This window comes from Pipistrellus kuhlii, unplaced genomic scaffold (assembly GCF_014108245.1).
Source record: "Pipistrellus kuhlii isolate mPipKuh1 unplaced genomic scaffold, mPipKuh1.p scaffold_m20_p_4, whole genome shotgun sequence".
NCBI lineage: Eukaryota > Metazoa > Chordata > Mammalia > Chiroptera > Vespertilionidae > Pipistrellus > Pipistrellus kuhlii.
The window spans coordinates 9345443-9359594 of record NW_023425540.1 but is presented as its reverse complement, the minus strand read 5'-3'; the positions used below and the strand labels follow the sequence as shown (position 1 = coordinate 9359594).

The 14152-nt window shown below is 37.3% G+C and overlaps 1 protein-coding gene across 1 annotated transcript in view; it reads left to right on the top strand.

Moving 5' to 3' along the window:
- Positions 1-14152, top strand: part of HCN1 (hyperpolarization activated cyclic nucleotide gated potassium channel 1) — a 272628-nt gene that overhangs the window by 196259 nt on the left and 62217 nt on the right. Inside the window, exon 4 of the mRNA XM_036410483.2 lies at positions 8578-8796. Within this exon, the coding sequence (XP_036266376.1) occupies positions 8578-8796 (219 nt within the window). The remainder of the gene's footprint in view (positions 1-8577; positions 8797-14152) is intronic.

The following is a 14152-nucleotide window of genomic DNA, read 5'->3' as shown; positions in this document are numbered from 1 at the left end:
CTTCAACTGAAAAATAAAAGCATGCAATTATTATTTTAAATAAATTTTATTAACATTTTAATATATTTTTATTGACTTCAGAGAGAAAAGGAGAGGGAAAGTGAGATAGAAACATCATTGATGTGAGAAAATTATTGATTGGCTGCCTCCTGCACACATTGACCTGGAATTGAACCAGAACCTCCTAGTTCATAGGTCTACACCTAACTCTGAGCCACACTGGCTGGGCAACATAGAAATCGTGGTATTTAAATTATTCGGAGATATTGATATCAAGAATATATATATATATATATATATATATATATATATATATATATACACACACACACACACACACATACAGTCCAAGAATAAAAGAGCTTGTGAATTGACGGAAATAATTCAGTACTTACTAATAGATTTTTAAATATAGTACTCATATGTAACAAGTTTGACAGATTGTGAAATCCAAGATAGTGAAATACTGGTAGGCTCTCTTTCTTCCTGCACACTTTGGAGTTAATGCTTGCTTTGCACAGCACTATCCTATGGGAATGCCATATATATTTCTAATGAAGAAATGCTTATACTGAATAATATTCCTACTGAATAACTCAATTTAACATGGCCTCATTGAGACGACCTCTACTTTTCTTTCCATTGACATTACAACTTAAAATGATCTGTAATAAAAAATAAAAAAAATCACAAATAATGTTTTGTTCAGCTAAGAAACAAATATTATCAGAGGTGTTTCTTAAATATTTCTGTTCATAATTAATATATGAATCTAATAATTCTAGGGCATATATTTCAAAGAACAAACAAATCTCAAGTTAATGCTTAAAAACAGTAGTAATTCTCTTTCAATCACTAATCAGTATAAATCTCTTGCTCCCAAAGTCTATATTCATGGTTGTCATACTTTAGCACTGTGAAATTTATAGAAACCAGCTGTTCCTATTCTCACTGTTCTTTTATATACAGACTTGGGCGGGGGGGAGATCCCTCAGCCCAGCGTGTGCACTCTTGCAGTCCAGGACCCCTCGGATATGTCTGACTCCTGGTGGGGAGCAGGCCTACGCTGGCAGTTGAATATCCCCTGAGAGCTCCTTAGCGCTGCTGCTGTGACAAGGCTGGAGAGGCTCCCACCACCATCGCTGCACAAGCAAGCCATGAGCCAGACTTCTGGCTGAGCAGAGCTCCTTCTGTGGGAGTGCACTGACCACCAGGGGGCAGCTCTTGCATTGAACATCTACCCCCTGGTGGTCAGTGCATGTCATAGCAATTGGTCGTTTGGCTGTTTGGTGGATTTGCATATTAGCCTTTTATTATATAGGATAGTCATTGAATATTTAATGAATGTGAACTCTTTGAGATTGGCAACCTGTTATGCTATACTTTCTGTGTTTTCAGACAGATTCTGCTCTGCTCTGTTCCTTTTCTGGAGAGCTTCTTAATGTAACTTTTATCTGATTGGTATTGCTGTAATTGACATTGGTGATAAATTTATTCAATGATTGAAGAAATAAATTGAACAGTGATTCAAAGTTGGTAACATAGCTCTGCAGGGCTCATTCTCTCCCTGGGTTTCTACTTCAACTACTGTGTATCTGTCTGATCCTTTCAGAGTCAGCAGTTGATGCATAGATGCTGAGCCTCTAAGTTCTATTGTTAGATTGTGCTAAGATTTTAGCTACTTAACATATTTATACTTGCATTTGCTTTCTATTCATTCTTATTAAAGAAGAATTAATTCAGTATTCAATAGTAAAATATGTTGGCTACTAAATTAACAAAATATTCAGTTCAAGTGAAAGATGATAAACTGGAGAAGTTTCGTTTTTATGGTAAAGATCTAAGGATACTCTAGAATAAATGTTTTCTTTTATTGTTGTTCTTTTCTTTTCTTTTTTTGCCAAAGACCATCACCTTCACTCAAATGCAATAATAATACAAACAAGGTGTCAAAACAGATGCCTAGAAAGTATTTTAAGTTAAACCTTGAGAAAGCTCAAAATATACCTTTTTCTACCTGAAAGTTCTCAGATGGAATAATCAAATTTACCTAGGTATGTTACTGTTAATTTGGCTTACGATGTCTTCCTCAAAAAGTAATTAATTTCAATGATGCCTAATGAATTAAATGAGTGAACACTTTAGAATAATAAGAAATGGATCTATAAGGAACAATTTGTTAGTAAAGCCTTACCTAAAATTAAAAACAAGATAAACCCTAATTAAATCAGGATTCACAGGTAATTTATTATTTATTTTTAATGGGATCCAAGTTGTATGTAAGTGGGTAACATTTAGATGATATCATAATCACTTTGAGTATATAGACTCCCATGTGTGTTGTTATTATTTTTTTCACTTATTTTTTATTTATTTATTTTTTATTGATTATGGTATCACATAATTGTCCTCATCCCCCCATTCCCATCCCAAATCCCTTCCTATATATGCACTCGCCCCCCTGTTGTCCATAGCCACTGGTTAAGCCCATATGCATGCACACAAGTCCTTTGGTTGATCTCTTCCTCTTACCCCTACCCTCCCCTACTTTCCCTCTGAGGTTTGAGAGTCTGATCGCTGTTTCTCTTTCTCTGGGTTAGTTTATGTTCATCAGTTTATGTTATTTATTATTTCCTCTAGATGTGTGAGATCATGAGCTCTAAGAAATGAGCTCTAAGTCCTTGTAAGAACCTAAACTGAGACAAGCCATAATGATGATGCTGAGAGGCAAATGAATCAGTCTGTAGTGAGTTCCTTTCTGGGCCAACAGTTCTTTTGAGTCCAAAATAGCTCCTTATGTGTACATGTCAGCCATGCTATTTCAAATCTGGTTGGTGGACAAATGGTGGTGATGCAGGTCCGACCGTCTCTGGTTTGGTCCTGGGCATCCTTCAGTAACACGCAGCAACTGTCTGCTGGTGCGGCGAGGAGTCGTCAGCATCTTCCATCTCTGAATTGTTTCTCTTCTGTCTTCATGGCTGGAGCACTTCTGTCTATTCTTCTTTGTTTCAGGATTCCAGATGGTCTTGGAGTTGTTTTCTGAAAATATACAAACATATTCTTGACCAAAAGTTAATAAAGGGATATTTTCTATAAATTTGACGTGGGATTCTTTTTCATTTTTTCCCCCCCTCAAATGATTTTCCTCTGTCTTGTTTTGACACCAGGTGTGTTTTTTCATGGGTATCTTTATTATTATTGATGTGGACTAAAATAGGATAGAGTAAGCTTTAAAAAATGAAAACAGAACAGCCAGGAAATAAAATGTATATATAGAAATGTCCCTGAATTTTCATAAAACCCTCTCAGATCCTAGTTATCCATCCTTTGGTTTCCTCTTTGCTTTATTTTAATTTACTATATTAAATGAGAATTTAAATGTGAGATTTGGGCTGAGCAGTTAATTTCTCAGCCTTAATATTTTTCTTGTAATTATCAGTATGGTAAGTTTATAAAACCAAGAGCCATATCATGCAGTGGTTAGTAGTCTTTAGAGCCAGAGCACCTAGGTTCAAACCACAGAATCTTCTGCAGACAACTGGTAACCGTAGCAACCTTGTCTCCACAAATTTATCCTCAGTGGAGAACCACTGCTCAACAATTCTTCCTGATCCATCTTCCTGAAGTAAGTTCAGTTGATATCCTTCTGGCTGAAAAATTTTCAGCAGCTCCTGTTTGCCTTGAAAAATATTCTCACCCCTCTGATTCTGGCTTCCACTCTGTTTCCTAGTATATTCCTTATTTCTTACATATCTTCTCTATAATTTAAACTGGCTGATCTATGAGAAACTCTTCAGGTAGATATATGGACATGTAGTAAGTAGAAGGATGGATAGATAAATAGATAGATGGACAGACAGACAGATAAATGGCAGCTTGACCTCATTTTAGAATTAAATAACAGTGAATTTTATTTTATGAAACTTAACTCTTTCAGCCAAATGGGATTTGTTATCTTTGTCAGCATCTTCATGCAAGTCCAAAGTTTATAAGGTTGAGTTTTTAAACCTTATAATGTTCAATTATTTAAATTGAATTTATTGGGATGACACTGGTTAGTAAGATTATGTAATTTTCAAGTGTATAATTCTATGGTACATCATCTGTATATTGCATTAAGCGCTCACCCCCAAAATGAAACATTCCATCATTATAGAGTTGACCCCTTTATATTTTACTATTCTCCACTTCCCTTCCCTCTGGTAATCACCATGCTATTGTTAGTGTCCACAAGTTTTTGTTGATTTGCTTTATTGTTTATTCATTTGTTGCTTTCAGTTTTATATGAGTGAAACCATATGTTTGTTAATATTTTCTGACTTATTTCACTGAGTATGATATTCTCAAGATCTATCTATGTTGTCGCAAATGGCAGGATTTCATCTTTCCTTCTAGCTGTGTAGTATGCCATTGTATGTACCACATCTTCTTTGCCCAGTTATCTATCAAAGGACACTTTGGTTGTTTCCAAATGGCCATCAAGACATTTTTGTTACTTATCAGTTTGTTTATTGGGTTTCTAATTGACAAGCTTTTTTGGAACCCTCCGGAGAGTAAAGAAAGATACATGGAAAAATGAGAAGCATGAGCTCGGGAAATCTAATATGTTAACACACGAGGGCACACTTGGTGATGAATGCATGCTACATATTAGACAAGTCATCATTATTTGTTTTATTAAATGTATTGTAGTGACATTTGGTTAATAAGATTGACCAATACATGATCTGTATATTGCATTTTGTGCCCATCACCCCCAAAGTCATGTTCAATTTTTATATCCTATAAATTTGATTTTGGAAAACCCCATTGCAATATGAACAAAATGCCTACATATAGTTAATATTTTTTAAATAACTTTAAACATCTCTGCTCATGTAAGAGTTGACTGAGGCAGGAATGGCTTCCTGGGCGGTGGGTGGGGTGTGACCTTGTAGTTGCTCAAGTCACTGTCAGCAGGACCCTGTGTTTGCTTTAATGATCTGCTGCTGCTATCTTGAAATTCTTAATTGTTTTATTTTTGATTTTATGTTTTTCAAGTGCAGTCCCCCGGGACACTGAGGCATGGGTATGATGAGTAGAGGCTGAGGGGGGCAGCTGGGCACACACAGGGCAGGGCCTGCAGGCACAGGAGGCAGGGCAGAGCCAGCAGTTGGCCAAGCAGCAGGCTCACACAGGCATGCCTCAGCAGTCTGGGATGTGGTGTGCCCAGTGTCACCAAAGCAGAGCTCACAAGCTAGCAGTGGCAATGGCAGCTGCAGCAGCAGCAGTGGCCACCAACGCAATAGGAGGAGCTCCCCCGTGGCGGACAGGGAGAGAACCCAGGCTGGGAGGCCAGCTGCCTGTCACTCCCAGGAGCCTGTTCCTGCAGTCTCCACATAAATATTAAATCTTCTGCCTAGGTTCCAGGGCAGTGTCCTCAGAGCTCAGGCAATAAACTCTGCCAATAAATTACTACAAAATAGAGAATACTCATGGACATTGCAATAAAGTATTTGTGGGAGTTATTAGAATTCTTTGTTATTTATAATGCCCACTTTTGAAAACAGCTGCAACATTGCAAAGCACATATCCACCAGCCTAGAAATACAGATTAAATTCAAAGATCATCACATTTGATGGAACATAACACTATTTTCATGTGAAGCTGTAAATGAGCTAATTATTAACAAGGAAGATAATTTTTTTTAATTTAAACTCTTTCTTATAATTGAAAACAAGGGAAAATAATATATAAACAGGAATTTTGGATTGTATACAAATCATAAAGTTACTTTTGGTTTCCTGCATGACCTCAACAAGTTACCAGAAATGTTAGAGAAAATATTATCATAAAATACCATTTAGACATTTACATCAAATTCAGTATAAAGGCAGTAGAAGGAATGCAGGTGTTAAGTACCTTGACTGTGTTGATTAAGACACAGACCTACACAGACAATAAAACTGCATAACACTAAATACTCACACATATGACTACATGTAAATTATTAAAATGTGGATGAGATCTCTGGATTGTATCCATGTTAATTTCCTGACTGTGACCCTATGTTATAGATGTAACCTTTGGGGAAAACTGGTGAAGGAGTACATCTCTATTATTTGTGAAAAATGGCTACAGTGTTTGGACAGGTTCAAGCCTCAGTCTAATGAGAGGGCACAATCCTCTCGTCACAAAGCCACATGCAAGTCCCAGCACAAGTATAGCCAAAGGCTATAGTTGTAAGCTTGACCTTATGGACCCAAACTGTGGTCCCATGTGGCTAAGTGATATGGGCTGCTGCAGGAAATGCAGCAAGTAAACAAAGCTTGATCAGGTGCATGTAATTGAGTAGGTTCCAAACCCAGAAGAACATTATAAATATCTTGATCATGTCCTTACTTTGCCTCATGGAATCTGGCTATAATATAAAATAAAGACTTGACTTGAAGGCCATGGCACTGTCTCTCTAATCAGAGGGCAGCATCCCACCTAGCCTCAGCTTTATGCTCTTGTCTGTCTTTCCTAATCCTTCACCACCACCCCTCAGGTTCACCCATGACCATGCTGGCACAGCACAATTTTTTTTATAATTGGCATTTTAAACTATAATTAACATACAAGGATTAATTTTAAGTCACATTTATACATACATGAAACTGACTTGTTTGAAGTCTTTTGTCTTTGTAGATAAATTCTTCTATGAGAATAAGTTCCAATGTACTAATATTTATATGTTAAAATTATTTATCAGAAATTCATCCCAATGTTATTGCAGCCTACAGAATGCTCTTAATAACTCCATAAAAAGTTGCATCAACAAAAAGATCTTTCTTGAAATTAAAAAAAAAGCAGCAAGAATTATTTGTAATCTTGTTAGCCAAAAGCAACTGATGCCACTTTCATTTTTTTCATTAAAAATAAAATTACTATTTGAATGAATTTTGATACCAAGGAAGTGACTTTGCAGAAAATAAACCAGAAAAAGTGTGTGACCAATCAAGGTATCATAATAATATAGTATTATGATAATACAGTATTTATGGTATATAATCATACCACAATATTATTTTTAAATGTGTACATTTATGTTGTTACTAATCAGTCACTATTACCCCATTAAGATCTGTAATAATATATTTTAATGGAAAAATATTTATATATTTTATCTTTAACAATGTTGGTGTGGTTTTTTTTTTTTTTTCTGAGTTCTGAACTAAAGTGTCCAACGTTTCAGTTTATAGTAGGCTTCATAAATTAAGTCTGGGCCTAGAGAATTTGATGCAAATTAAACAAAAAATAATAATTTTATCACAGGGTAGATAAGTTATATTGAACAGCTTATTTTTGGAGAATTGAGGTTGGCATAAACTTTTTAAAAATATATTTTATTGATTTTTTTTTTTTACAGAGAGGAAGTGAGAGAGATAGTTAGAAACATCAATGAGAGAGAGTCATCGATCAGTTGTCTCTTGCACATCCCCTACTGGGGATGTGCCCACAACCAAGGTACATGCCCTTAACGGAATTGAACCTGGGACCCTTTAGTCCGAATGCTGACGCTCTATCCACTGAGCCAAACCGGTTTCGGCTAGCATAAACTTTTGAAGTGACATCATAAACTGCATCTACTAACTAATCTCAGAAGTCATCTTTCTTTTTTTCTCCAGAGATTTGCCAAGATACGATTTTCTTATTTTAATCTATTTTAGTATTTTTTAAAATGCCAACGAGATTCATCATCAACCCTAACATTTGTAGGGAAATCTTTCCATTTATCAGACTTGTATTTCAGAATGCTTATTTTTTTTATTTAAGAAATATAAGATTATGGGCTTCAGAAATATAAGAAATATGAGATTAAGGATGTTAGAAAGGCCAGATTTCCTGGAAACTTTGAAATGAGCTCATCAGCATTCATCCTTGGCATTTTTATGTGATGCCCACACCATTGTCTCAAAAGTGATTTTAGTTTTAAAAACAACAAACCTAAAATTGAATAGGCAGGCATGTCTGAACAGTGGACAATGTCTAGGTCAGTGGTTGGCAACTTGCGGCTATGGAGCCACATGTGGCTCTTTGGCCCCTTGAGATTTTAGCAAAGAACAGCTTAGGAGTACCCCAATTAAGTTAATAACAATGTATCTACCTATATAGTTTAAGTTTAAAAAAAAGTTTGGCTCTCAAAAGAAATTTATTAAATTGTTGTACTGTTGATATTTGGCTCTGTGGCTAATGAGTTTGCCGACCACTGGTCTAGATTATAGTGCCAGGCAGGCTTGGAAAACCATCAGTCGGTCTATGAGCCATGAGGAGAGACATCTGTGCAAATGCTGCATTGCCAGGTGTCTCCACTCTCAGTAACTGGAATACTTCCGCATAAGACCATGCTCACATTTTATTCTGCTCTCAATAATACAGTATTATTATTCTGCTCTCAATAATACAGTATTATTATTCTGCTCTCAATAATACAGTATTATTATTCTGCTCACAATAATACGGTATTGTTATTTATTGTATGACACATAATCAGACCACAATATTGTTTTTAAATGCTGGCTCAGTCCATGTTCTCTCTCTCTCCTCTGTTCCAGAACGACTCCTGGGGGAAGCAGTATTCCTATGCGCTCTTCAAGGCCATGAGCCACATGCTGTGCATTGGGTACGGCGCACAGGCCCCGGTCAGCATGTCGGACCTGTGGATCACCATGCTCAGCATGATCGTGGGCGCCACCTGCTACGCCATGTTCGTGGGCCACGCCACGGCTCTGATCCAGTCTCTGGATTCCTCCAGACGGCAGTATCAAGAGAAGGTAATGTGTTTGCTCTCTACTATCTCCGACCAGCTAGTTCGTAAACTTAACTAATAGCATTCAAGATAACTAAACCATCTCCTCCATCAAACGTGTAATGTGATAAAATGCTTAATGCAGGAAAACACAATCTGTTTCCATATTTTGAGGTTTTGTCAAGATGGTCCTATTAGCTTTCATTTGTTTCCAATTACTCTCTTGAATGATAATTAAAAGAAAAGAAAAGGAAAGGAAAGAAAATAAAGAAATTTAAAGGCCTCTGAATTTGCACTCACAGGAAAAATAGTTACATGTTTCAAAATGTCTGAAGCTGATTTAAGGTGTTATCAAGGTTCGTGATCTATGGTATTCCCTCAGTTAAAATAATAGGAAGCCTTCTCTAGCATATGTTAGAAAATGTTAGCTGATTAAATGGGAACAGGCATCCATTGGCTGTGTCCCTCTGTGCCCCTGCGTATTAACATCGTAATTCATGTTACAATTCGTATGCTTAGCTCAACATATGTTGCCCTTGTGTCTAGATAAGTCACCACACTCTCCAGTCTAAAACATGCATATTAACAGCTGCTCTCATGCATTCATATACACCATCTGTAATTAAAATGATTGCCGTTCAAAATTGCTCAAAAGAGAGTAAAAGTAGATATATGCAATTATTTATTCTATGATTTTTTTTTCATGTGCTGAACAGTTTTGGCTGAGGCTAGACATTGGACCATCAGACAGTTCTTACATTCCTGACTAAACATAAGTAACACTCTGAGAGATAAATAAGAATATTTCATCACTGAAGGAATAATTTACTCTATAGGGGCTCTGTTGAACCTGAGAATATATAATATATACCTTGCCAAAGAGTATTTCTGAAAGTAACAGAACACTACTTCTGATGAGAGGCCACAGCTTAGACTTATAATTCCTTACAAAATAGCCAAAGGTCATTTCAGTTTCATTTGTGAAAGTTTTCAACACTATACTCACACCATAGGAGAAAGGGAGGCTGGATTCTTTATTTCTCCTGATGGTAATTACATGGCCGCCCATGGTTATAAAAACAAGTGGTATTTTATTACTGAAGCAATGAAAAACTGAACCATCAGAATTGCTTTGAGGTTCATTTTAATATAAAGCCTCCAATTAAATTGTAAAGAACAAAGCCCATAATGATGGACAAGAGACTGAATACAGCTGTGGCTTTGACTGAAAATTGTACCTTAAGGGAATTGGGGCTAAATGAATAGGGATTTAAGATAAAACTACAACACAGTGTATGTTCCTATTAAGCTCTTTCTTTTTCCTTTTTAGTTGATACTGTTTTTCATAAAAATGCTCTTTTCCTACCTCCTTTTTGTCCACAACATTACATATTTTCTCAAATACAAATGAGTCCCCAAATTCCAGGATGGCATTTATTACCATTATATTGCCTATTAAGTGGGCTCACCATTTCTGTGTTTAATTCTACTGTATGAACCAGGTCTAATTTGGAAACCTAGCTCATTCAATGATGTAATTGTAGACATTCACAAAGAAAATTATTATGATGTTTGCCATAATTTAAATCATCAAGTTTTGGTTTTTAATGAAATGTATTGGGGTGATGTGGGTTAATAGGATTATATGGGCTTGGGGTGTACAATGCTTTGACACCTCATCTGTCCATTGCACTGTGTGCCCACCACCCAAAGTCAAATCTTCTTCCATCACCACATAGTTGACCCTGTTTAACTTTTTACCTCTGCATCTTACAAGTGCTTAATAGAGGGAAAGCATACTGGGAGTGAAATTTCTGGGTCATATCATTATTCTAAGCTTAACTTTTTGAGGGACCTCTTATTTTGTAGTTATCAGTACCATCTGCCATGAATGCCTAACCAATTAATATTGATATTATTTTCACTGCTCTATATTCATTAGCAACATATTTTTATGTAAAAGAAGCCAGCACTAATGAATACCTTTTATAGTCGTCATTAAGAATGTGCTGGTGTTCAGCGTTCACTCTGAGGTTTAAATTGGCAAGCCATTGATCCTTCATCTTTCCTTGTAAATGAAGGATTATCACATACACTTCTTAGTCTGTATAAATCATTTTTAAAAATCAGTCTAATCTTCCAAATTTGTATAACCAGAGACAAAGGCTGGCACCAAGCCCTGCTCTCCTTTTCAATCCACTCAAGTCCTGTTTGCAATCAAGCACACTTCAGGCCATTGCAAATAAAGTGATTGTGGTTACTACACTTGTTTCTCCCATAATAAGACCTTCAGGAAGAATTTGGGTGGACGTGGAGTGGTGCCAAATAAACTTTTAAACTGTCTATTTCCTAGCCAGACAATTATAATTGTTCTCTCAACAAACCAGATGCTTCTGACCTGCCCCTCTTTTCTTTCTAACCCCTTACATGCCCGTACCCCTTTCACTGTTTACATAGGTTTTGTTACTGGACTAACGGGTTCTATTTGCCTACACACATCAACGCCCAATTAGATAGGAACAAAACTTTGCAGCCACGAAGAGTTTATTAGTTGAGGACTAAAGACACAGGTGTGCTAATGCTCAAAGACCTGGCTCCCAGAGGCTTTCAGGGATGGATTATATTGGGGGGTAGGGGAGCATCAGTCATGGTGACTAAGGGAGTTAGGGTCACAGTTTCTACTGATTGGCTGGCGCTGCAATAGGGGGGTCATTGGTCATTGCATCTGGTCCTACGTCAGCCTGGTGTTGCTTCATCTGGTTTCCCAGATTTTCTGGGCCTGGAGCTGAAACACAACTGAGACCTAGATATTGTCTCTGGTTTGACTAAAACTGTGTCTCAGATCAACAGACCCTGGGCTTTGTTCCTGTGACTGTCTGATGCAGATCAGAACCTCATTGCCCTGAGGGTATGATGATTAAGGAAGGGAATGTGCAAGGGAGAAGGAGCAGGTGAGTCAGGTCCTGGATGAGGCCAGCTTCTATCAGAAGGAGAGAAAGGATAAAAGGCCACCTTGAAGAAATGATGTTTCTGTGTGTTTCTGTTCTGTCCTTCTCTCTGGAAGGCTGTGATGTCTTCTTTGCTTGTTCTAACCTGTAGTAATCTGTTATGTATATTCTATCTGTCCAGGGGAGAATGAGTATCGTGTGGCCATATCTGTGTCTCTGCTGATATGAATTTCAGCCCATGCATGGCATCCTCGGTACCGTGATGCTGAGAATACAATAGTACTCACATGGGACTCTGAGGAGTAAGAGTGACTACGGGTGTCCAGCCCTTATTCTAGTGAAATGAGAAGAGGGGGGCATAATTTGCACTTTTCTGAATGCTGTCACTTGAGTATACATGACATCATCTTTTAAAAATTACGTTATGTATTTTATTGAGGCATATGTTAAACATGTTGCCTCAGCTTTTCCAGCAATTGATGGCAGGTGTAGGTATACATGTGTTTGGCATAAACACAGATCACTTTAGAACTTAAATTTTCAATATGCTTTTCCCTCTGGAATTCTGGCCTTGATTTCCCTGTAAGTAAGTGTATTATTATGTAAGTGTGTTATTATCTAAGTGTCTTTCATTGGGGATGAAGGGATTTCTTAGTTGCTAGGTTGGTCAGGAGTGTGTGTCTTTAGGCCATGATGGACCCACTGTCTCAGGGAGGTGGATGGGGAAGCAGGTTGCTGCTCTCATGTAATTGAGTCTTTAATTTTAAGAAATGTATTTTATCAGAGTAATGGCAAAGCAAAGAGGAAATATCTGGAGTGACAGCCACAATGGTCTGTAAAAATCCTGTTATTCTGTTAAGAAGACAAAAGCAGCAGCCACCACCTGTTTTGCAACCTTTCTTCAAGAAATTTAGCTAGTTGAGCTGCTAATTTGATTTATTTATTTGGAGGCTCTGATAGTATTTGTCTTCAGAGAATAAAGGGGCTTTGATGTCATATTGATCTTGACCTTTGAAAAATCATATCCACCTGAAGGGTCTTACATGAAAAAAAGCTTGATACCTCATTTTCATGGGCAGCATGGTTAGGGGGGAGACTCGGTTCCAAATCCATGTGCATTCAGCAAACTGTTTCCCTTGCTTTTCTTTATTATTCGCAAAAGCGTCCTTCCTTCCTTTACAAATGAGAACGCCGCCAGCACAACTCCCACATGGCTCCTTAATTAGTTGGAAAGATTTCCGATTCCGCTATACCATATCCTTTTTCTTCCTTGGAGCTGAATTTATCCCACTCAAAGTGCTAGCAAGTGCCACCATGCGTTCTCTGGCCAGGAGGCTCTGAGGACAGGGGCTGTCTGTGGGATTCTGTCCCAGGGAACAGTGGTGTGGTAGTCCTGGAGTTAGCGTCATGTGGCCACTTGAGTTGTTAACAAATTAGGTTCCTGGCAGAATGATGACAGTTTACATTCTCAGCTGGGAACTTATTTTTACATTAAATAAGTACTGAAATGTTCTAGAGAGAGTCACAAGTAAAGAGAGGGAGTTCAAAGATGTTAATTTGACTCACGAGAAAAATGTAATTTTCCTAATTGTAAGTATCTTACAGCACTGACTTTCTGCCTTTATATTTTAAAATATCCATTGGGAGATACATTATCCCTTTTCATGAAGTGATACTTTCTGTACCCGTGTTCTCTGTTACATCTTGAAATTTCCTGCATCTTTATTATAGGTGTTCATGGTTTCAGGTGTGTGCAAAGTGCTAAAGATTCTTCCTCGCCAACCCTTCATTTGGTGCTTTACCCTTTACACTTAATCATTCACTGCACATCTAACAGATTCTTGTAATGGCTCGTTGCATTTCCCACTCTCTTATTTATTGATTAATATATAGATTTAATTTTTTAGAAATGTTTGAATTTTCATTTGAATCTACTTTCTAGAGTTCTCTTTCAAGTGGGTTTGCTGTACTGTATTGGTGTCCTTTGTGTCCTAAGACATAAACATACTGCTAAACACATTCCCAGGCAGAAAGCCGGTCAGGGAGCCACTAATCTGACAAGAACCAGTGCATGGTTTGGTAAGCAATGGAAAGCCCTTGGGGCTTTGAATTCTAATAAGATAGATGGTAGAGAACGGGCAAATATATAGACCAAGAGGTAATGGAGAAACAAAATGGAAGGAGAATGTATGTCTTCCATTAAGCTCTCTGTTAGTAAACATGGAGTACATTATTGAGAATGCCTCTTGTGTACTGTGTCTTAGCTCCTGGGGTAACAAAGACTCTTTAAATGAATATTAGTGAAGTCAGACTTCTTTTCCCTTCTGAAGAATGTATGAAAGGAGGTAAATTATGAATTTTTAACCAAGTATGTTGATAGTATGACTTGAAATACAATTTGATACACAACTGAAGCAAGTATCAATCATTTTT